The 25,684-nt window shown below is 41.8% G+C and overlaps 2 protein-coding genes across 3 annotated transcripts; both read left to right on the top strand.

Moving 5' to 3' along the window:
* Window positions 1–254: 254 nt before the first annotated feature.
* On the top strand, window positions 255–6,076 carry csnk2b (casein kinase 2, beta polypeptide). Of its 2 annotated transcripts, none has more exons than XM_062529317.1 (7): window positions 255–376; window positions 1,064–1,144; window positions 1,546–1,660; window positions 1,982–2,097; window positions 2,283–2,358; window positions 2,935–3,124; window positions 4,397–6,076. In XM_062529317.1, exons 2-7 carry the CDS (start codon window positions 1,073–1,075, stop codon window positions 4,485–4,487), a joined length of 660 nt encoding a protein of 219 aa, XP_062385301.1. In that variant the 5' UTR covers window positions 255–376; window positions 1,064–1,072; the 3' UTR covers window positions 4,488–6,076. The 2 variants fall into 2 exon arrangements, with proteins under 2 accessions (XP_062385301.1, XP_062385302.1); XM_062529318.1 differs by having other exon boundaries at window positions 257–376; window positions 1,546–1,648.
* Window positions 6,077–12,934: 6,858 nt separating this feature from the next.
* Window positions 12,935–21,012, top strand: spaca4l (sperm acrosome associated 4 like). The gene is made up of 3 exons (XM_062529630.1): window positions 12,935–13,086; window positions 18,384–18,494; window positions 18,863–21,012. Exons 1-3 carry the CDS (start codon window positions 13,035–13,037, stop codon window positions 19,087–19,089), a joined length of 390 nt encoding a protein of 129 aa, XP_062385614.1. The 5' UTR covers window positions 12,935–13,034; the 3' UTR covers window positions 19,090–21,012.
* Window positions 21,013–25,684: the final 4,672 nt, after the last annotated feature.

The raw sequence follows: 25,684 nt of genomic DNA on the forward strand, positions 1-25,684 counted from the left end.
AAATTAAAATTGGGAGGGCTACAGAAATAATTATTGTATGTGGTGAATTTCTCTCCATCTAAATTGTGCACCAATGGCCGTTATTATTATTGAAGTGCAATAATTAGAATACTTATCAATAAAAATATGGTCATTGTGTAATGTATAAATTGGCTACATCCACAACCTGAGTGGTCAATCATGTACCTCAGGCCTAGCCTGGCAAGCCAAACTACCTCAGGCCACGTTCAACATGTTCTTTTAAAACTACAACCCCCATAGACCTCAACAGCAGTGTCGTGGCTCATCTATTGTGCGTCATCTTGTGCTAAAGGCGAAAATCGCCAATCACTTTTACTAGCCTGTAACAGCAAACGGATACCGGGAGAACCGGGAGGTAGGACTTGGATTCCGATATTAAATCGGATTATTTTGTAAAGTATATATTATTATATTTAGAAATGTGAAGCAAATGTTTAATTTGTTAACGATGTATTACAATTAACGAGCCTGGCGGACAAATATTTTGCGGCCTACCTCACCCTGTGCGCCATATTGGATATTTAGCTAGCATCCAGCTAACTCTGTAGGGCAGGTTAGGGCGTATAAATTGAACATCCTATCATAAAGTGCACTTGTGCTAATTTTATAGTCTCTAGTTAGTAGTTTGTATTTTGTTATTGGGGTTTATGCTGTACATTGTGGTTATTTAATGCCTATCACATCTACCTGACTCGATCATAGGTAGCTAGCGTTATTGCTTAAGCTTTTCGGAAGGCTAATTTAGCTAGCAGATGAGCTATGATAGCTAGCTTACTTGCTTATATGTTCAATCACCAACGATTGCTAACTTTTAGTCGGAAATTTATGTTTTAACGACCATCTTATTCCATATTCCTTCCTCATGGATTGATTTTTTAAGTCACTGAACGGCTATTTGGTGAACACCAGTAGCAGATAATCCCTCTTTCGTAGAGACTGTGTAACATCATGGTAGTAGACTACCAACAGCATTTGTGTTACTAGGCTTGGTGTCTGTTTGGGTTTATTCATAATATACTGTGTTTTTTTTCGCCCCCCTCAGTTTTCCAAAATGAGCAGTTCAGAGGAAGTGTCATGGATCTCCTGGTTCTGTGGACTACGGGGAAACGAATTCTTCTGCGAGGCAAGTGTCAGCCGTAGCATAACGTTGCCTGCCAGTGCCTATCGCACTGACACAGAGTCAAGACCGCAGCATTTCTTATTTCTATTTGTAGCCTACCTGATGTTGGTTTATGCGGTTAGTCGGTTAAGTGACTAGCTTTATTCCACTATGCACAGCGAAGTGTGTGTGTGTGTGTGTGTGTGTGTGTGTGTGTGTGTGTGTGTGTGTGTGTGTGTGTGTGTGTGTGTGTGTGTGTGTGTGTGTGTGTGTGTGTGTGTGTGTGTGTGTGTGTGTGTGTGTGTGTGTGTGTGTGTGTGTGTGTGTGTGTGTGTGTGGAGAGAGCGAGAGAGAGAATTCACATTCATAAGAATCATTGGTGAATAAGGATGTTGTCTCACATTGGCTCTCTCCCCTTCATGCAGGTTGATGAAGACTACATTCAGGATAAGTTCAACTTGACCGGACTCAATGAACAGGTTCCACATTACAGGCAGGCTCTCGATATGATTTTGGACCTGGAGCCAGGTAAGGGCAGAGGTCTGATGTAGTACTTTGCTTCTTCTTCTTCTTGTGTGTATTGTCAAATGAGGCCAGGCCTATCTGTTTGTCCATTCAGTTTGCTTTGTAAGATTTCCAACTCTCATCCCACTGTGTTTGTTTATGTGTTCGGTGTATGTACTAGATACACAAATAAACTTTACACCGAACAGTACTGGGGTATTTCACAACTCACATTCTGAATTTTCGTTTTCTCGATTGTATTCTTTAGTTGCAGAAATATTGCAGGCTATTGTTTAGTGTACAATAGCCCTAAAATGGATTGTGTGCAAACTTCTTTTCTCTTCATTGTTGTTGCAGATGAGGAGCTGGAGGACAATCCTAACCAGAGTGACCTGATCGAGCAGGCAGCTGAGATGCTGTACGGTCTGATCCATGCACGTTACATCCTCACCAACCGTGGCATCGCCCAGATGGTGGGTCTTTCTTTCTGTCTTTGCCCTCCCATCCTATCTTCCTTCCACTTTTTCTTTCTTTCTTTCCTATCTCTTTCTCTTTCTGTCTTTCGTTTGTTCTGTTAGTTTCCCTTTCTGTCTGTCACTTTGTTGGCATAATAAATGCCATAACCTTTTGTCCATAATTATTTCCTGTGTGCTTGCAGCTGGAGAAGTACCAGCAGGGAGACTTTGGCTACTGCCCCAGAGTCTACTGTGAGAATCAGCCCATGCTGCCCATAGGTGAGTGTCCACCACCCATATTCTGTGTCAGGGTTGTTGTGGTGTATGCATGATAAAAGCTTAACTTGTTATATGTTGCCCACCTCTTTCAGTTAAGACAATAATGAATCAAATAAACTCTGCCACCTATGTCAGGTTCTGCATATGATTGTTCATAATGAAATCACAGTTATCATGGAGAGTGATTAAATATACATTTGTAAAAGGTAAATCATAGTGTATCTTCCTATTGCATGTTTTGTGCCTTTACTTTAGCTACTGAGAAATGTACCTTCTGTTGGTTAAAGCACACATTCCATCTCAATTTGTCAGTCAGGCCTTATTCGGGAATGTTCTCAAACACTCTTGGGAACTAATATGCAAAGCAAACTTCCTTCAACATTAGCTTTGTAATGGTACTTCACCTTATTTACTTTATAACACGTAGGAATTCTAGTTGGCACATTTTAAGGCAACAGGTCTTAACCTTACAACCTGTGTATGTGTGTGTGCTCAAGCGTTGGGTGTGTGAGCGAGCGCCTTGGTACATGCTTTCCTGTGTGCATTGATTGATTCCCTCCCCCTCTCACACTGCAGGCCTTTCTGACATCCCTGGAGAGGCCATGGTGAAGCTCTACTGTCCCAAGTGCATGGATGTGTACACGCCCAAGTCCTCCCGGCACCACCACACGGACGGGGCCTACTTTGGCACAGGCTTCCCCCACATGCTCTTCATGGTGCACCCCGAGTACCGGCCCAAGAGACCTGCCAACCAGTTTGTGCCCAGGTTTGTTTTCTCTGTGTGTGTGTGTGTGTGTGTGTTTGTGTGCGCGCGCATGTGTGGGTGTTAGAAATGTGTATATTTTGGTTTTGGTGCTGTCCATAGGATCTGTAGATATAGCTCTGCAGACTATTTCTCCACCAAACCTGCTGTGCTTTTTAGCAGAATCTCAGCTAGTCAATTATTGCTGTTAGGCCCTCGTGGGGCCAGTTTCCCGTACATGGATTAAGTTGTGCCCTGGTCAAATAAAATCTCTTTTTCCATGGAGATTCTATTGACGTTTCCCATTTTGGTCTCGGACTGTGCTTAATCCAAGTATGGGAAACTTGCCCCAAGTGTGCCTCCTGCCTTCTAACTACAGGAGAGCATGAACAGTGCGATCGTTTATGCCTGGGAAGTAGGGTGATTAATCAATATCGAATTTCAATTGCAATTATGACTTGTAATGATTACAACATAGATGAGACACCGATTAGCTTGTTTTTATGTTAAGTTAGAAATCCATTCGATTTACAGTGTTAACTGTTGTATAGATAATAAAACACACACGTGCACGCACTATTGTGTGAATAATATTTTTATATTAGGACGTTTTTTTGGGAATGAATGACATTTCTAAAATAATGTACTAATCCTATTGTAATATAATAATCGTGATCTCAATATATCAAAATAATGGACCTTATGCATGGAAAGCTCTTCAGTCAGCTGATTTGTTTGTAGTGTAGCCAGGTGTAGCCAGGTTGTACCTGAACCCGGTTGGGTTTTGCGCCTAGTGTATCAGCATGTTACGGTGTAGAAGGATTTATGTATGTGTTAAAATTGTTAATAGGCAAACAAAATATTCAGTTTTGGAATGAACATGTAAGAAGCAGAATATAACCGAAGATGCTGTTGCAACACAACTGACGCTGCACCAGAAATGAAGGAGCTGGCAAAAGAGGCCGCCGTGCATAAGGTCCATTGTGATCATGACCTCATCATTCAGTAGCTCTAGTGTGGAGAAATGAACAGCAAATAAAATGGCCAAGTGTGATAACTGCACCTGTTGTATGCTTACTGTATTTCCATGACTTTACCCTTGGTAAAGGTGTGTTTTCACATATTGTTATCTGCTGTGGTAGAATTTACATAGCTCAGCTCAGTTTAGTTTAGTTAATCATTAGTTTCAAGACTTCCAGCTCACACATTTCAGCGGGTCTTGTACAGTCAGATACACTTGTTCTCTTCAACTGACTGGTGTCTCTTGTGCTCTTTTCTTTATTCTCCCTCTGCCAGGCTCTATGGCTTTAAGATCCATCCAATGGCTTACCAGCTGCAGCTGCAAGCCGCCTCCAGCTTCAAGAGTCCAGTCAAAGCCATCCGCTAGGACCCCCATTCTGGGGACTGGATGGAGGAGAAGGAGAGAGGGCGAGTGGGTGGGATGGGGGCGGGGGGGTTAATTATCGGTGATGGAGAGGAGGGGGTGGTGTACCTCAGTTACCACACAACACACACACACATACATATATGCGCACACACACACATACACATACACATACACACATACAAACACCCACCCACCACTGCGAGGGCAGAAAAGAAATGTTTTGTTTTAGACTTAGTGACCTTGAGAGAAGACATTAAAGTATCAAGAGTGTGTGTTCTATATATAAAAAATGGATGGACGGCTTAAAAAAGAAAAAAATCAAGTTCTCTTCTCTAGTCACATGCACACATGCTCATACTCCTTGTGTACAAATACATACACACACACACACACACACACACACAAACAATCACTCACTCGTATACACATACACACAGACACATACAGACACTCATAGCGTGAGAAGGGGAGAGGATATCCCACTGTTTTGAATATTTGCTCACATGTCCGTCATCATCGCAAGCCCTTTTTTGTTTTAAACCAGGATGTTACATTTGAGGTGCAGACCTCGGCTTCTGTAGTGTTTCAGTATTGTCTCCCATGCTAGTGAGCCAACCCCCTTACTCCCCCTTATTACAATACTATAGTGCAGAAAGTTCCCTCTGGTTTGTGCCCGGAGCCCCTTCCCCGGCTGTTCCTCAACACTGTTACCGGTTGATACAAGCAAGAGCCCGCAGGTGACCGGTGAAGGCATCAGGCTAAAGCCTCCCCCGTGCCCCTCTCTCTCGGTCTCTTGGCACTGTTTTCATAGTCGCAGCACAGGTGGCGTTCTGGGTGGACTCTTAAATAGTCATTTGCATGGCGTCCTCAGACGTTTCACAGTTGCACTGCTCAAACCACCCAGTCTTAACTTGCCTTAAAATGCAGTTAGTGGAAGCCCTGGAGTGCATTGAAGGGTCCCAGTGTGTGTGTTGGGACTGGAAGGCAGAGGCTGTGTATGTTTGGTTCTTGGCTCTGATGCAGCGACTCTTTTTGGAGGGCTGAACTGTCGGCCCTTGTATTGTACCGCTAGAGTCTCTTGTGACGCCTGGGAGTGTTTGGGGCACATCTGGAATGCCCCCCCCCCCCCTTTCCCTTTCTCACAAGCAAACACACATACACACGGTCACAAACATACAAACGAATACACACACACACACACACACACATGTTTATCAGGCACGCACAAGCACTGATTCATATTGGTGGTTCCTTTGCCTCCAGTAGAACAATTTATGTGAGATGCGCAACGACATGCCTCCATGGTGACATTTTGTGTTCCTCTTCTGTGTGTGTGTGTGTGCGTGTGTGTTTTTTTTCTTCCTTCCTCCTCAGAGTGCATCAGATGTTATTTGTGTGGTAGGCCAGATGTACCCAGCTTTCTAAGTTTTCGAAAGAATTACACATACGACGGACGGATGGAGTGGACTGTAATTATTGTTAGTTTTAAACTCGTTTTTTTTTTCTTTTTTTTTCTGGGTTCTTTTTTTGCTGCTGTTAAAAGAGGAACCAGGGTTCAAATTTCACAATAAACATTTTTTTTCCTAATATGTCTTGACATCTGAATATCTTATTATTATTTTAAATTACAATAAATACATTTCAAAATAAACCTCCTTCAGAAAGCTGAAGTGTTTTCACACAAGAAGCATATCAACTCAAACTTCAGCCAGGCTCTCAGGCTACACCGTTCCTCTTGCCAGAAACTGAATACATGTGCCCTCTTCAACTGCATTTCTTGACATCCACACGGCCCTGCACCTGCTGGCTGACGCAAGGCACACGCAGTTTGGCACGTAACTCAGTCGCACACACCGGAATGTTCAAGCTCCTTTTGTCACTTTGTCACACTTGGGCTGTAGGAATGTATGCGAGTGAGTGAGAACGGAGGGTAGTAGCTGGTGGGTTGATCTCAGCCATGATACTTGTGTCTTTGCACGTTGCCTTTCGCACATGTCAGTGTGTAGTGCTTTGGGCCTGCAGCTGCATGTTAACAACAGACTTGTGTGAGAACCAGGCCTGGGATGTGTTTGGAGCCGTGGCAGTAATAATGTTTTGGGGTGAAGGAGATAGAAAGAGAGAGAGAGAGGGATTATTCAGCCATGCCAAAGGATGTAGACAGAGGTAAACAGGATAGAGAAGAAGGTCATGGTGAGTGCAAGTTAAGTTGTCAGGCTGTAAATGGTTTCCCTTCAAGCAGTGTAGCATGAGAGCTCATGTCAATCTTATGTTCCTTCAAGTAAATTGTAACCATTTTTTCTAACCCGATGTGTCTGTCTTGTCCTCATTTCCACTGCATGATACTCATCTCATCTTCACTTACTGAAGACATCCTCGAACAACATTTGAAACGTGGGAGACCTGCGGTGACACTGTCCTCATTTGTTACACAGTCACATATCATAGGCAAAAGATCCCACACACTATGCCTATTGCCCATAGATTTCAAATGGGTTGTCATTAAAGTTTCTGTGAAATGCCAAGTAGGCCAACGTCTTCAAAGTTATCTTCATGAAAATACAGAAAACTTGAGGCACTCCTATTCAGTAAAAAGCCTTTAATACAAAACGTCTTCAAAGATACACTTGGAATTTCAGAGCATTCATGAAACAAATGGCTTGAAATAACCCCAGCAAGTATTGCCCAGAGGACACCACACATTCCAATATATCCGGCCAATAGAGGCCCTTTTATGTGGCCAAATTTGATTTGCTGATATAATAGATATTACCTGGACGTGACTGGCACTTTTCAAAGGGATTATCAAAACATTCCACTTCCAGGATGCTGACTTTATTTAGCCACCAGGTGGCAGAGATGAGACAAAGTCAGGCAGAAAAGACGCCGTCTCCCTTGGTCAAGCCAGGTGTACTGAACTCTGCCTCTCTCTCAGTTCTTCAGTGTTTGGCTCTTACCACCATGTGTTTGTAGTGTAACTATCTCAGTGGTTTAGCATGGGTGTGTTTGTGTGTCATATTGGGGAGTGTGTGACTAATCATGTATTGCCCTCCTTCAGGAACGCCGACTACAGTGGTTGTTTTCAGGCTTTTTTAATGACAGACTGTGAGTGTCACATGCTCACGCAGACACACGAACAGATTTCTGAGTCCTCAGAGCACAGAGGTTTCCTGTTATTTTCCTCAGCCTCATTGTGAAGATTTCCTCCGTTCGCCACACTTCTGCTGTTTCTGCTACTTTTCAAAGGTTCTGCTGTGTTGGGCCCGGCCTGCTTTATCCTGTCCTGTGATCCTTTGACAATCATAAAAAAACAGAACTCATTCTTCAATTCTCTTTCCTCCCTCTGCACTGCTTTCTACTCTCTTGCACAATTCTCACTCACTCACTCACTTACTCACTCACTCACTCATGCACACACTCACTCAGTAAATAAATAAATAAATAAATCATTAACTTGCTCTTTCAATATTTCACTCACTCAATCACTCTCTCTCTCTTGACTTCTCTCTCACACACATACACACACACACACACACACACACACACTCTCCCATTCTTGGCTCTTTGTTGTCAGTGTGTCGGCCTCCTGGCTCAAATGACCTAATCTGATCTTTTCCACCGGCTTTGAGCAGCACACAGGGAAGGTCCAGGACAAAGGCACTCCTACTCCTCCGTGAACAATATTCCCCCGTATCGGCGTCCTGTCCTGTCCTGTCCGAGGGGATAGAATGACAACAGTGTTTGGGGTGAAAGACAAGTGAAAGGGGTTTGTGTTTTCGGTGGGTGTGAAAAGGGAAAAAGGGAGGGAAAAATACTACAATAGAGTGTGTATGTGTGTGTGTGTGTGTGTGTGTGTGTGTGTGTGTGTGTGTGCACGTGTTTCTGTGTGTGTGTGTGTGTGTGTGTGTGTGTGTGTGTGTGTGTGTGTGTGTGTGTGTGTGTGTGTGTGTGTGTGTGGTGTGACTTTGTGACTTTGTGAAAGTGTGTGTGTGTGTGTGTGTGTGTGTGTGTGTGTAAGTGTGAGTGTGTAAGAGAGTAATAGAAGGACGTTCCATATCTGAAGCATACAGTAAGGTCTAATGTTGTCGTACATCATCACCTTGTCCTTGTCAGTCACACTCTGACACTCGTGTCATAGTAGAATCACCAGACTGTTTATCTGACCCCCTCCCCTGTCTCAACATATTCCCCTGACATCATGTAAACTCTCCATCCTCTCGCATACTCCTCGCCCTGACTCAGCAGCACGTGAGATCCTCTCAGTGAGAGCACAATCTGTGAGAGCATAACGCCAGAGGAGCGTTAAGGAGACGTTGTGGAAGGATAATAGTGTCGACTGACACACAGACAGACGGGTAGTGGATTGTGACAGACAGAGGCTTATAAAGGAATGCATATGACTCAGGATAACCTCAGGCAGGGGGAGTATGGAATATGGAATGTTTTGGGTTGGGTTTTAAGACGAGTACATAGAGAATATATAGATTGGCCTTAAGCATGCTGTTAATAGTCTACCACCAGTACTGTATTTTCCCTAAAGCATTTCACTGCCAGTCATGTCACACTTATGAGAAAGCATTTATTTTTAGAAACCAGTGTGATCCAAAGGAGATCAGACAAACCTTTGTCCTTAGATTGACAATGAACATGTTTATCATGGCAGGTGAGCTGTCTAACTTAGAAGACGTGATGATAGATAATTTTGCGTGTCTGTACGCAGATAAAGACAAGAACCAGTGAATTCCAAATGACAACACAATTGTAATATCTTTGCAAAGAGAGGGAATGACAATACAAAATGGCTGAAATTTAGTTTCAGCCATTTCAGCCAGTTTTTATTGAACGACGTTTAGGCAAAAAGCCTTTGTCAAGTTTCGCCACTTGACAAAGGCTTTTTGCCGCAACGTCATTAAATAAAAAACTGGCATCAGGATAAGAGTGTGTGGTCTCCTCTCTGTTATGCAAGGCTTTCCCATGTATGTTCTGTGTGAGATGTATTTTTAAAGAAAACAAACCCCACTCTCATTATCCAGTTCACATGAACACATTAATTGGTCTATTGGATCACATTTAAAACTTTTCACAGCTTGATAGTTTGTGTCTATCCTCATTCATCATGACGATATCCATTGAAGATAACTCAGACCCTGTTTGAACAAGCAAACATTAATTAAACAATTAAATTAATTGCACAAATTCCACAAGCTCATGTTCAATCAAAAAAATAATGATGTTCATGTTGTCATACCAATAATCATGTTGCTGATCGAAAGAGGAGGTAGCTAATGGAAATGAGAAAAGTATCAATATCCCTGCTGAATGCTTCCACTCTCAGACATAAAAACGTTGCCCTCTGTAGAACGTGTTTACAAGATTGCTAAGAGAAAGATAGTTTTGGTTAGAAAAACTGGAGAATGTCCTCAGAGCCAAGCTCTCTAGTCAAGAGATGGACCCATTCAACATCCATTTGGACATATCTGTGGTGAGGCCTTTGACAAATTAGCTTCGTCTTGTGCTTATTTACCAAAAAAAAAAAAGCTGTAGTACTGTTTAAAAATAAATTCCTGAGGTTCGCTGGTGACTCACTCACTGTTGACTGTTGTGACAGCAATCCTCCAATGTTCCTCATGCAAACAATTATGCATGACTGTTCTCTCTTTCTCTCCCCTGCCTCTCCCTCTGCCTCAGTTTTTTCCAGAAAGACCGAGAGGGAGAGATAAAATAAAAGGAAAGAGGTGTGCCTGCCTCTATGATTCAGACCCTTCAGTTGAATTATCCACTTAAGCTGAAGACTCTTATTATTCTTCTGAAGAATTATTGGGCCTTTCATGCCTGCACGACAGAGTGTGATTCTTAGCAGAACAATGCAGTGCATTTTTTTCACTGTTTACCAGTATTGTTAACGTACCACTACATTAAATCAAATCTAATCCAAATAGATTACATAAATCAGTTAGTTCCACTTGTGGGTGTGGGTGTGGCTGTGTGTTCTGCGTGTGTTCTGCGTGTGTTTTAACAGAGTTGCAGGATCTACATGCCTGCTCTTTAAAAAACAGTTTTGGGCATGCTGGAGCTGGTATAAAATCCTATCGAGGCTGTCTCACTGTCATGTGAAATGTCTACCCAGCCAACGCCTAAGGCCTGCCTCTTCCCCCCTCCTGTTTTTCAGCTCTTTCTTTTCCATTTTCCCATGTTTTTCCGATATTATTTCCCCCTCTTCGGTGCGGTTTTCCCATAGCCAAGCTGACCACTGTCAGTCACGCTAAATAAGGGCTTCTGGTAACCAAGCAACAGACAGAGTTTACTTTAAACACTGTTTACCTCCACAACACCGACTTAAGCAATGAGCTTCTCTCATGTGTTTGTTTTGTATGGACTGACACCTAAGTCCTGCATGCCTATACGGTCCCTTACATTTTCTCATCTTTGATCTACATCTTTGTTTCTCATACCCTCTCTCTCTCTCTCTCTCTTTCCCCCCCCCTGTCTCTCTCTCTCTGTCTGCCCCCCTCCCGACAGAGAGAGGCATTAGAGAGACACTGTTTACCCCTTAACGCCCCTCAACAGACAGCAGTGGTTGGGAAATGTGTTGGGCAGTGTGGATGTTAAGGGACCAAACAAAGAGACCATTTTGTAGGGCAGAAACAGCCTCCTCCTTATTTTGGGATTTAGGGCTGTGTGTGACTAAGGCATTTCATAACTGTTTCTCTCTCTCTTCCCATCCCTCCCTCTCACCCCTCCTCTCTGTCTTTCTCTCTCTCCCACCCTCTCTGTCTGTCTCACTCTGAATTTTGCTCTCTCTCCCTCTCTTTCTCTCTCTCTCTCTCTCCCTCTCTCTCTCACTCTGCCTCTCTCTCTCCCCCCTCTCTCTCCCTCTCTCTCTGTACCCTGGATGCAGTGACACGACTAGAGACAAACTCCTATGCTCATTCTAACCCCAGAACCCATTTCCTCTTGCCAATAAAACATTGTGGCCCCTTGCATGTATTCAGCTGGGTAATCACAAGCCTGCACCCAGTGTGGTCAATGTTTTTTTTTTTTTTTTTTTTTTTGTGCATATAGGCCTAAACAAAGTCTGGAAAGTCAACACTTTCGATTGTTTCATTTCTGCCTCGGTTCATTAGAAACAGTTTTGTCTATTTACTGACCATGAAGTCTCTAATGGACGAGGCTTCGACACAAGCAACCCATGTCTATATCCTAATGGCACGTCTTTGGGTCAGCTGCAAGACCAAACTTGCCTGCCCATTGTGGCTGTAATGGATTGGGGGCATCCCTTTGTGTTCTAACCTCAAACACATCTGTATTGCAGGCCATTAATGTTTGCCCAGTCAATGATTATCACATCATAGCGAATGCAATCTGTCAAATAAGAGATACAGCTCTGAGAAAGAAGGCCGTTCAAATATATCACAATGTTTAACAGACTCTCAAATTACCCAACCAATTCTGCGTCAAGGCCATTTTTGTAGTTTTTAAAGCCTTTCAACAGGGACCCATATTGATCAGGGGCCTACACCTCATGTAGGCCTACAGATGAACAAAATAACTTCACCGTAACAGGTCCAAAGTGTATACATACACTGCCTCATGTCATCCGTGAGAATACTCTTCAGACGAGTTTACTCATTCAGCCTTTGTTCATTCTTGGCCATTGAGGGTAGCCCTCATTTTCAGTGATGCCGAGATTACAATCACAATGAAACAACAACCAAAGAAATAGTAGGCATCCACAACAGCTGAAGTGAGATGTACAAATAAAACAAAATAAAATAGACAATGAAAAGAGGAACGAGGAAGATGAATTAGAGGGGAAAGACAAAAGAAACGAATGGTGTGCAGTTACAGATCTGAACTGACCAGTTCATTTAGAATGCGTTGAAGACTTGATTTTGTAGGCTATAACGATTATTGGTTGGAAAATGAATCCATCAAATTAATAATTAGGCTTTAGATTTAGATGCAGTTTACAACAAAACACTACACAGGCCTAGGTATTGTGTTTAATGTGAAGGTTTTAAGATAGCCCACTCCTCTGACGAACAGGACATTTCAGACACAGGCAACCACCATCATTTTCAGATTGTAGAGATGCACTGATATGAAAGAATTGAATGTGGCTACGTCAGGCCAACCACATAACAAACGAAAACGACTACATTGATATATCTAGTGCCAAATGCATTTTCCATGTGGATCAGTGTCTCTTCAACTTTCAACATATCAATCTGCCTGATTCTTCTGAAACGTGACCAGCGCATCACTGTCTTATTATTTAAGTCGAGTATTCTCGCAAGAAACATCCACTGTGTGCCTATGATTCACCAGAGAGGAGTATATTGAGTAAATCTATGCTTTTGGGAAAGCATGAAGATTAGAACTTCCTGCTTGTCTGTTGTAACGGTAGCCTGTACCGCTAAGTGACGTTTGTGAAGTCTGGGGAGGGCGCCTATAAACAAGTGGGAAGCTGTGAGTCTGAGTAGTTCGATTACAGTAGCAAACGACAAAGGACACTTACTTCTAGTGAGAAGCCCCAATCAGCTAACGAAGATGAACAGAATACTTTTAAGCATATTTGCTGTTACTGCGTGTTTTGCCATGGGTAAGCAACTGATTTTTGTCATTATTATTATTTATTCATTTTTGTTTGTTTGATAGGCTATTGTTTCTATTTGAACTTTTGCCAAACCAAGTACTTGTTGGATTTTCTATTATCTTCTGCATAAAATGACTTATATTGCCCTTTATGAAGATGTAATGATTGTAGACAACGAGCAGGTTATTGACCGTTACATTTGTGCGTAATGAGCGCGTATCCAATATTTTATCCATTAAATTAATATGATACAAGAATGTTTTAATGTTGACTATTCATTAGAGTAATTGTAAATAGTATATTGATGTTAAAACTTGCGGGGTCTTCGCAGTCAAAACACTAAAACTACGCCCAGTATGACAATCCTGACAAGCAGGTTCCAAGCAGTCAACGGTTTATCCCAGCCGCTTATTTAATTTGCCAAAGCCTAGGATACGTGTTCATATTCAAAAGGCTCACTTAGATACGTTATGGAGAATGACAAACGATGTTGTTCAGATCGATGGTGTATGCATATTGATTAAAATATGCTTCCTCTTTAAGTTCTCAAATTTTACACCACGGTCCCACCCAAATCGTGTTGGGACAAGCTGAAACATTTTGCATTTAACCTCCAGCCTGCTCGCTCTCTTAATTAGATGTTCTCCACCCTTAAAGCATTCGTGAGAAAACGACCATGAATCTATGTAGCCAATGCTCACCAGCTCATTGTAATAATTGCACAGCAAATGCAGTAGTTTTCCATGCCATAGAGACCAACTTCACTCTTTTAACTTGGCAGTGGCTTTAGAAAGGGGTTTACACAGCTCTTGTTTATCATAAGGTGATCATCATCATCATCATCATCATCATCATCATCATCATCATTATGTTCTTATATATTTTTGACCTAATATCAAGTTTTGCCGTCTTTAAATTAGTGTGTTTCAGTGACAAGTAGAGCGCTGCAGGCCTTAAGTAAATTTGCCATTCCAGTCTCAAACAGACCTATGGGTGCTGTTTGGTTTTGGGGCTTGGGCTTGAGGCTTCTGATAAAGTGTTACTGGACAGACGTTTGAGTGACTGTTTCTCAGACTGAAGCCTAACCACACATCCTGGCTTAGGCTTTGCATAGCAAAAATAGCAGTTTGCCAAGTCCAAAGCATGATGACTGCTGTGTTATAAATTCCATAGTTGGTTGATAAACTGGACTTTTAATATACTAAATGACTGTAAGGCAGGTCATAAATTTATCTAAAATTGTCCTTTTCACACAACCATTGACTGAGTAATTTGGTATAGCTTATTTCCTGTTCTTTATAGGTAACTGTCTGGATAATGTGGTGCTCACCCTAAAGTTGCTGATCATGCCCTTACATGTATATATACCTGAGGTTTTCAGTGTCAGTGTGGATAGCATCTGGCTAGTGTATAATCTCCATTTTATCCTTCTCCTTCATACCTGACTAATTTACCTAAGCTAACTTACTCACAATCACAAGGCTCAATGTTACATGTAAGGTGTGGTTCTAAGGCGAGGAAATCAAACTGTACTGCGGCTCTCATCAGGGGTTGCCTCATGCTTGTGTTTGTGTTGTTCAATGAGAGTGAAGGTACCAAAAACAAACAGCAGAGGGCGGCAAATGTCAAATGTTTTGTTTGTTTGTTTTTTGGCGACACCCCTAGCTTAGTGATGAACAGTGTTCTTGTATTTTCATTGGCTTCTATAGAGTTTAAAGGAGAAAACTGATTTGTAACAGGAGAATAAAGTCAAGATACAGATATCTTTGTGGTAATTCTATCTAACGGGAGAAGTTGTCAAATTCAGCATGTTATTTTCTTATTTTCTTATCATTACCATTCTAAAGTTCTTTAGGTTGTTTAAGGAACCACTGCACACACTGCAAAGTTGTGCAAAGTTGTTTCAGTGGCACACTCCAGTTGAGGTCACTGGCATATTATGTTATCATCATCATCAGATAACAAAATACACAAACCTTGGAAAATTACTCAGGTCAAGAAAGGATGCTGCTCTCCTCAAGTTTTGAAAGGAGAATTCCAGAGAGTTTTTACAAAGATCTCAGTTTCTCACAGAGTACTATCGGCAAGAAACCCCTCCCAGAAAGCAGTCGGTTCTATTTAGCTTTCTGAAGGTAACAGCTAGAGCTGCCACGCTGCTACACTGCTACAACCTGGGGGCATGAACGTGGCCAGTCATGAACGTGCCCCCAGAGTGTAGCACTGTAGCTGCCTGGCAGCTCCTTTTATAAGCAGAGGTCACAGCAAGACCGGCCTTTGCTGAAGTCCAAATGTGCCTTAGTCTACCTGACTCCATTCAGCGGAGCGGATTTTGTTACTAGGATTTTGTCCTCATTGACACTGAACGCAGTGAAAAAAAGAACTCAAAACAAACAGTTCCACGAGTGAGTCCCCATAGTTGTGGCAGGGAGCCTGAGGTTGGTTGTCACGTAAGTGACAAATCATAGCGTTAGCCCATCATGCAACTGTTGTTGACTGCATCAGGATATTTCTATTTCTGTGGCATACTGTGAATTTGTTGCGGTGAATCACCATCAGTGCTCTGTAATTACAGCTGAGCTGACAGTACTCCTCACATTCTTCTGCCATGAGGTAGAAAGATTGGATGTTGTGCTGCTTCTGTAGACAAAAGGAAGACATGAGAAGTTGCTCAGCACACAAATCTACATGAGAGCAGATCTTTCTGGCTACACTTGTTTAGAACCAAGACAGCCAGACATAATGGGACCGCATTCAGCTTTTCTGTTTTGCTTTTTTTCATGACATTTCTCATGTTACAGTTGAAGACATGATGTCACCAGTTTAAGCCTTTTTACAGTGACAAGAAAATATTTTGCAGCCAAGATGCTTTTCAAATGTGCCAGAGAAAGTATGGATTCTATATGTCACATCAGTTTGAATAGGGATTTTCTGGAGAGCATTAGGTAACACAAACAGGTTAAACTGGATTAGGTGAAGGTCAAAGGTATGGATGGGAAATGTGAGAAACACCAACAAAGCCCCTGCTTTGAAATGGGAGGGGAAGCCCCCTCAGTGACTCACGTACATTCATGAATAAGCTATGGGAAGTACATGGGAAGCTACAACTGAAGCGTTTTATCCGTGTTGTATCTGCTGCAACAATTAGCTTCCACTGTTATCAATAGAAGTAGATACACCAGATATGATAGTGGCGCATATGTCCCAAAGAAATAGACCAGTCTTCTAAAATGGATTTAAGAATCCCGAACGCAACGTGCCTGGTGTAGCATTGTCGACAGAGGTGCCAGATCACATGGGTTTATGTGGCAGATTAGGATTGGGGCTGTTCTGATGCCAAATGCCACTCAGAGCCAGAGGTGCGTTCAGTTTCGACGAACAAAGGTGACCGTGGAAGGTCTTGCCATTTTTAAATCTCAAGGTGTAAATGTTCCAAATTGATTGATTTTAGGAAACCCTATATTCAGTATGTTCACCAAGAACTACCTCCTCAGAACATCAGTGTGTGTGTGTGTGTGTGTGTGTGTGTGTGTGTGTGTGTGTGTGTGTGTGTGTGTGTGTGTGTGTGTGTGTGTGAGAGAGAGAGAGAGAGAGAGAGAGAGAGAGTTGGTGGTTTGTGTGATCGCAATCATTTTACAGTGAGCTCAAAGCAAGCCAAGAGCTGCTTGAAATGCTTTGTGAATGGTTGTCTCAGGTGAGGTTGTTGCCACCACAGAATGGGGCAGTGACTGCTACCGTAATAATACTGCACTGGGGCCACTTGGCAGCCGGATCAGGGATGAACGTCAGCTCTCACTTAGATTCTAGAGCATCATCAGGTGCAAATCTGTAGGAAAGTCCCACTGAACTCGGGTGAACGTGCCATGGGTGGAGACATTCCTGTTTGGATAGTCATCCACACAGTGGCTCACTGAGCTTGTCTAGTTGATGACAGCCAGTCAGGCTGAAAACATATTTTGCAATAAGATGAAACTAGGGCTTCGAAAGGACATTTTTGTGGTCTGGAGCTCCCAAAAATGATAAGCGTGAATATGCTAGACCAGACCACGATTGCTGTCTGAACTGTCTGCACTGAACTACACCGCAATCTAAGTGCTTCAGCTGTGACGCTAGGTTAACCCTGCTTTGACCAGTAGCACTCATACTCTTGCTCACTTAAATGCCAATGGCTGCGAAACTGTTATAGCTTTTTGAGCCTTTGTTTGGTACGTCAATAAGAGGCTGCTTTGCCTGGTACCGGCTCCTTGAGTACTTAAGCTTTCAGGCTGTGTGTTGGTTTTGGGCGTGGTGCCTAAAACCCACAGAAACACCACACACACACACACACACACACACACACACACACACACACACACACACACACACACACACACACACACACACACACACACACACACACACACACACACACACACACACACACACACACACACACACACACATTCTGATGGGTGTGTCCGAAACTGGTTTTTGAGTGCTTTGTGTCTTTTGGGTTTGGGGTCCACTCTGTGTGTGTGTGTGTGTGTGTGTGTGTGTGTGTGTGTATTCCCACTCTCCTTTCCGTTTATTTGTGTTCAAACAAAACCAGGAGGTGGAAGGGGATAGAAGCGCCCGAAACTCCCACTCCCCAGTGACACAGCAGTCTGGTCTGTGGGCACGAAGACGGAAAATGCTGTCTAGTGTGTGTAGTCTAGTGCATTTGTGCGGCTATTCTTGCGTGAGTTTAGATGAATTGATGATTGAAAGTAGATGGTGATATGATTTGGGCATGAAACACCTGACCAGGTGTGATAGATACAGTATATTCTTCTATAGTCTTAACACTTGTCACCATAAGGAATGTTAGTGTATATGAATCTGCTCGTTTCAACATTTGTGACCTTCAGGGATGCTAAACAGGTTTGGTTTGACCTGACATGGCAGTAATTACAGACTAGTAGCTTTTGGTCCATCTAGACAGGAGCACACTGTACGTGTACGTTGTACGCTCCTCGTGGGTTCTTGAGCAGTCTGTTCAGTGTGTATGTGCGTGTGTGTGTGTCATTTGTGTAGCCCATTTAAATCAGGAGGCCGACACAAGAGTCAGAAATGGGAGTGTGTGTGTGTGTGTGTGTGTGTGTGTGTGTGTTACATGCTACAAAAGTTGCATTGCCCAACATTTTATATTGTTGATGACTTTAGATTTCCTTGTTTACTTTTGAACTGATAAGAAAGATAACATAACCATATCATGGCACATTGTCGCCCTCTTTCCGTAACTCTCTCCTTCACCCTTTGTCCCTCTGTGTTCCCCGTTCTCCTCACAGGCCACGCCCTCAAGTGCTACAAATGTGATATTGGGTTTTGGAACCTGTGCATAACCACAGAGGTCACATGTAATGCTGGGGAGTCGTGCTTCTCCGGTGTGGGAGAGGCAGGTAAGAGATCCATCCCCACCTCCCAAACCTAACCAATGCTCTCCAAGAGACAAAAGTGATTTCAAAAAGTTCATTTTTAGATGTAACTCAGTTTTGACCAGATAGTATGCGAGTGTGTGTGTGTGTGTGTGTGTGTGTGTGTGTGTGTGTGTGTGTGTGTGTGTGTGTGTGTGTGTGTGTGTGTGTGTGATTGGGTGCGTGCGTGTGTGTGTGTGTGTGTGTGTGTGTGTGTGTGTGTGTGTGTGTGTGTGTGTGTGTGTGTGTGTGTGTGTGTGTGTGTACGTGTGTGTTTATATGTCTGGAAGTGATGGAAGTTGAATGGATGAGTTCTCAGTAATAGACATCTCCCCACCTTGTTCTCCCATCAGCTGCTTTTGTGCAGGTCAAAAAGAAGGGCTGCTTGGAGAACGCTCAGTGCAACAAGACGACCCAAGTCAACTTCCCGTCTGACAGCAACACAACCATCTATGAGATGAAAAGCACCTGTTGTGAGTCGGACCTGTGCAACGCCGCGCCCGGTCTGCCCCACATTAGCATCCTGCCCCTGGCCCTGGCCACCCTCATCACGCTCATCACCACCAAGGCCCTGGTGTGAGACGCCACACACACACACACACACACACGCACGCACACACTTACACACACAGAGACATCACAGATACACACAGCAACTCAAACATGTACACTTGCCTTGAGCCAGATCCACCTCCTTTCCACACACACAACCACACACACACACACACACACACACACACACACACACACATACACACACATACACACACACACACACACACACACACACACATACACACACACGGTTATACACACAGAACCTTTTAACAGCTCAAATGATATGGCGCTCATACATGACCTCACACACATAACATTGTGAAGAACACATTCACACACACAAACACACACACACACACACATTGATTGAGAGAGGAATGCATAGAAGTGTTTCTCCGTCACAATCATAGCGCGATGTCTTATATAAATAGCCTTAAATGCTTTCGATGACTGTCTGCAGATGTATAGAACCTCCTAATACTTAATAGTTAATTAATTAGCACTCATTGGTTTTGTGGATGTTACAGTAATATTTCCCTCTACTGCTTCTGTTGGTTTTACCCACTGGAAGGGCTTTAGTAAAAAGCAGACAAGTATTTGGGCCTGTAGGTTTTGTCTCAGATATCAATGTTAGTTGGCATTTGTTTTGTCTCCTGTCAAATGAGCATGCCTAAAAAAGGCTATGTCCTTCACATTGGAACTCAAACATTTACTGAGATCACATGAAGCCAGTTTACTGATCATTATGAAAGATACATGTATAGATGTTTTGATCTTGCACCACAAGGATTTGTGATGGTCCTCCATTTAGTCCAAATGTTCTGATAACCAAAATATCTGCTCATATAAGCAAATGCGACATGAATGTTTTAGCCACCTTAAGGCTATATCTTAAGCATCTCCTCATAACTTGATTTTATTCAGCCATCTTGATGTCCTTAACGGTTTGTCTCTAAACACTCCTGTTTTCGTTGACTTTATTTAGATTCATATTTTGAAATGTAAATATTTGAGTGAGGACTTAAAATTGTTTCAATTGAAAGCATTTCAAATGCAGCATTTGTATAAATGCTATTAAGCCCTTGTGTCCACTAAAATGTCAAAGTCCTTATACCAACAATAATACATTACACCTCTAGTGCCAACCATGTATATAACGTACCTAAATTCAATAGGACTTCAATAGGAATGTACATTTCAATGTATATCAATCAGCTTCTCAATCTGAATGCATTTCATGTATGTGCACTGAATGGTCTTTTCTTTTCTATTGGCTATGGTTTTTATATTCCAGACAAAAGACGTATGATATTTCATATTACCATGTCGCGCCATGTCAAATGTTATAGATTGTTAACAATGTTTACAAAAGCATGATAGGAATCCTAGATTTCCTATGCTTTTGAAATTGCCATTTAAGAAATTGTCATATAAATAAAAAATTCTGTTGTGCTGGAACGTGTCCTATATAAATGTTTTTGCCTTACGTTGCCTTTCCATTGAATTGAACTTGAAAGAATTATATAATACATCACAGGAGTGTTGGTCATATATGATTTAGAGAGCATTAGTTGTGACTAAGCACCAGCTCAAACAATGAGTCCCTTTTCAACAACCCCAATACAGCTGGTCAGTCTCACAGTCTTAGGGTAGAGACAAACCTGGACTCTTTCATTTGTTCACTGGAGTTTGCTGTTCTTTTCAGGGGCACTTTGTAATGATTGATTGAATTGGGGAAGTGAGTTGCTGAGCTTTAGTTGATGTCGGCTATGTCTTAACAGCTTGACTGATGTAAGTACAACTCACCATGTTTTACCCTTTATTATGTTTTAATTTGTATTTGTTGATCATTGACAACTTTTTAATTATTGACATAAGTTTGGGTATGTGATCGTAGGATGTGTTTTTACAAGGTGTCTCAAACTGAATAAAGTTATAAAGACAACTTTTGCCTTTTGTCATTTTTTTTAAGTATTGTCTTTTCTCCACATTCCTATGTGTTACTCGACTCATTCCTCTCCTAAACCTTAACGGAAATACAAAGGCCTACGGAAATGAGCAAATTCCTATGAAGACATACCAGTTGAGGCTATACAATAGAATGCTATTCGCTGTCAATGGACCAAGAGATTAGCCTAGTTTTGGTCATTGAGGCGTTTATGTTTATGCTAATGTTTAGAGGATGCTTTAATCCAAAGTGATTGACAACAATAGCAATAAATTACATAACATTAACATTCAAATGAATTGTTTGAAGTGGTGGCAAATTGCAATAATAATAGCAAGTCTTCATAGCAACAAAAACCACAAACATACCATGACTGTAAAAAGAGTTCATTAATTATGTGGGGTAAAGAAAATGGAAGTCTTTATGGAGACTACAAGATAATGGACAACAGACGTTGATGAACGAGGTGGTAATACAGCCATGATGCGACATATCAAGGCATTTGACGTGTGGATGGATAAAACTCCTTTCTGAGTCAGTTCTTTCTAGTTGTTAGTCTTAAAACAAAGAGGGAAATTATAGGGACCTTCCCTGACCCGAAACCTGCTAAGTGAGTAAAGTGACATTTAGGATGATGTAACAGCATCAACAGGTTTGTATCAAGTCACCTCAGTCTCTTGCCAAATATGTGAGTCAGTTAAGAGACTACATTCCAAATCTTTACTTGGCAAATTACCCAGATAAGTCAAGTAACTCTTACATCTTGAATACACCTGGCTGTCAAAAACACAGAAACTGGGTTGGGTGAGATACAATCTCAATGTACAGTACAGCAAAGAAACATAACAGTGGTAGAGAAAGGGGTTGCTTATCGACAACTCTACTACCTTTTGCTAGTACAAACAGGTGACAAAGAATTGTGGACAAATCGGGGGGGGGAAATTCGGTGTTGTGCACTCTGTGAAACTTAGGTCATGAAATTCCTTTGGGCATGGTAATACGAGTGTGTGTGTGTGTGTGTGTGTGTGTGTGTGTGTGCGTGTGTGTGTGTGTGTGTGTGTGTGAGGGTGTCTGCATGTGTGTTTGAGTGTGTGTGTGCGCACATGTGTATGTGCGCGCACGTGTGTGTGTGTTTGCACAATTGCTTGCATTTCTTCTGGTGCGAGGCTGCAAGTGTGTCCTCAGCCATCCCTGAAGTCAGTCGGTGACTGAAAGAATGAGTGGAACAAGCCGCTGAAAGAGTGCCTCACAGGCCTCAAGACATCAGAGAAACACAAGGCCAGATCAGGGCCAGATCTGAGCCAAAGCGATTCCTTAAATGGATCTGTTCTATTGGATTGGACAAATTATTACTGGATATCTTGAATATTATTATTATATTATTATTATTGAATATTATTACTGATTATGTGACATGTTATTGAAACACTGAATGCATGAGTTACAGTATGAAGTGAAAATGTATTACATCGTCATACATGCCATGTCATGTGCTTTAAGGAGCCTGTTGCTTAAGATGCTCTGTTAGCATAGTGTGTAAGGGGTGAGAAATGTTACCAACGACGAATAGCATGATCGCTATATGGGGGCCTATGTGGTTTCCGTGGGACTGAATTGTTAATTTTTGGAGAATGGTTGGACTGTCTTCAGTGGTCATTGAACATGAAGAAAAATTGTGTCTCCATTTTTTTTGTACCTGTTTTAACCCTATTTTTCTGATATTGTATATTTATTTCACTGTAAGGCGATACACTACAGGTGAATAGAGCAAAATTTTTAACTAGCAGATAGGCCTATCATGAAACTTCCCCAGTTAATTACTGACATTAACATAAGAGACATAATTAGATATGCACTAATTTGCGCACATTTTAAAACACAAAATCTGAGCTTTGGATAAAGCCAGATTCAATTTTTTTTTTTTTTCATTGTGTTAACATATTAGATGGGAGAAAATGACAGAGGGATTTATGGACATCTACTTCTGTTGCCCTGTAATTCATAATGTTAATAGCCCTGAAAAATCGTTTTTTCATGTTTTTAAGAACAAAATGTCATATATATCAGGGCAGGAATAATATATCAACCAACCCCTCTATAAAGATCTTGTAAATATAGTTTGGTATAAGACTGGAAAGTTTGGTGCATGTAAGTGCTTCAGAAGTGGAGGTAGCATAATATAAGACAAAACTTGGCTCCAAATTGAACTGGTTTCTGCATTATGCTCTCATGTTGAACTCATGTGAAAACTTTTGGCAACACAGTTAGCTGCATGGTTATCTCACTGTTCTTGCAAAGGCTCATAGAAGCACAATGTAATGGTGACACCATGACATCGCGTGCATTCATTTGCCTCACTGGTTCAGTACGTGCTTCACATTGATCTAACATGATTCTGTTTGATGAATTCCAAATATGTCAGTTCAACATAACAATTGCTTGAAAGACATGACATGGTGTTTGAAAGAAAAATATTTGTTTGTTTAGTTTAGTGTTTTGTGGTTTAGTAATGTGACAAACCCTCTTTTCCCTTCCCCCCTGTATACGCTTACCTTACTTGATTCAAAGTGGACTCAGTTGGAATGATTATATGAACACACACACACACACACACACACACACACACAGCAGTTGAACCGATTTCGGTACCGGTGGCGGTTCCTGAGGTTCGGTGTTGGTATTCAACAGTACTTTTTTCAATACTGCACCCCTACTTTATCTGTAACACCTTGTTTAACAACGGCAACATTTTATTAAAGTTTCAAACAGTTTTTAACACAATATAAACCCCTCTCCATTCCTGAAGTATGAACATACAGTATGAACAGGGGAAAGTGAACATGTTTTAAACATCAAACACAAACATATACAGGAATTTATTAGTCCATTAGGGTTATGGGATGATAAAGCTATTTTAGGTAGTTCAATAGTTCATGAAAAAGGCAATCCTTTTCCACCAGAGTCACCCTACACACACACACACACACACACACACACACACACACACACCAACATGCACACGCACACAATCACACACACACACTCTCCAACACACACAGCGACACACTGCAACACACACTCACACAAACACTCCAATATACGTAGATACATGCACACGCAATGATGTGTGTTTGTATGAGTGAGGGAGAGAGACAGAGAGAGAGAGGTAGAGAGATGTACATGGACATCTTACTAAGATTTTAGTGGTCTGTGCTTGGGTGTGTGTGTGTGTGTGTGTGTGTGTGTGTGTGTGTGTGTGTGTGTGTGTGTGTGTGTGTGTGTGCGTGCGTGTGTATGACCAACAGATAGAGATCTCTTTCAGGTGAACTGAAAACCTCCTCACAAACACATCACCTCTCCCATACATACTACACACACACACACACACACACACACACACACACACACAAACTGCACTAATAACATATTTTTAACCTAATCTTAGAGATTTGGGATGAGAAATGTTCTGACATTCATACCCTAGTATTGATATTGAAGTATTTTTAGACAGACAATTTTGAGCATTTTAGGCACAATGTCTTGTTAAAGAGATCAATGATCAGGCTAAAACAGTTTTTTAATCTTGTATTGTTTATGTGGTTTATGTTAGCACCAAACCTGTGCTACAATACCAGAAATGTGAGATTTATGGGCAAAACGCCTAATTTTAATATTTTCAGAATTTGACCTTTGATTAGGGTCACTAAAACCTTCAAGAAAAAATGGAGACATATCTTTTTTACACTTAAGAAACCATAGAGCAAAGATATAATAGTCTCCAAAAATTAACATGTGATTCCCACGAGAACCCAAATTAGACACATAGGCCCCCTGACTAATACCACAATATCAGCATTTTCTTGTGTGACGTATCGTGACAGTACTGTATTGTGTCCCCGACCTCTGCGCTCCTCAGATGAACAACGTCCGACTCTGCCACCCGTATGCTCAGGGCGATCCGAACGTTTGGAATTGTGGTTTTGTGATTTTGTGATTATCTTTAGCCAACTGATAATTACTTCTAGAGGTACCCACTGTGCTTAGAAAATGTGCTATTTGAACACTTCCTTGTCACCGCTTTCAGTGTAAGTATTGTAGTATTGTCTTGTGGACGCGTTCCCAGCTTCGCCTGTGTTTTACATGTACTGTAAATATTTCATTTCTTTGACTTTGTCTAACCATCTCATGCTGTGCCAATAAAACAAACCAGGCTCTATCCATGGGCAGATTACTTGTGTTGACCTTAACCAAATCTTTATTAGTTTTTTTTTTTTTTAAATCAGAAGAAGACCTTGGGTGGAGACGTCAGCAGTGAGGTATCTGCATATGGAGCCTATGACGGAGCGACACCTTTCTATTGTTTGCAGGAATGGAACATCCCCTCGGGTGCTACTGGATCAGAATCAAGTATCTGTCAGGAAGTCAAATGATAAGTAAGGTGACAGATCCAGTGGTCTAGTGTCAATGTGCATTACTTCACTGAAATACAGCATGAGCATTGAGCAATGAGCATTATCTATGTGAAAAGGTGTGGCACACATACGCATACATGCACGCACACACACACACACACACACACACACACACACACACACACACACACACACACACACACACACACACACACACACACACACACACACACACACACACACACACACACACACAC

This window comes from Sardina pilchardus, chromosome 24, assembly GCF_963854185.1.
Source record: "Sardina pilchardus chromosome 24, fSarPil1.1, whole genome shotgun sequence".
Taxonomy (NCBI): Eukaryota; Metazoa; Chordata; class Actinopteri; order Clupeiformes; family Clupeidae; genus Sardina; species Sardina pilchardus.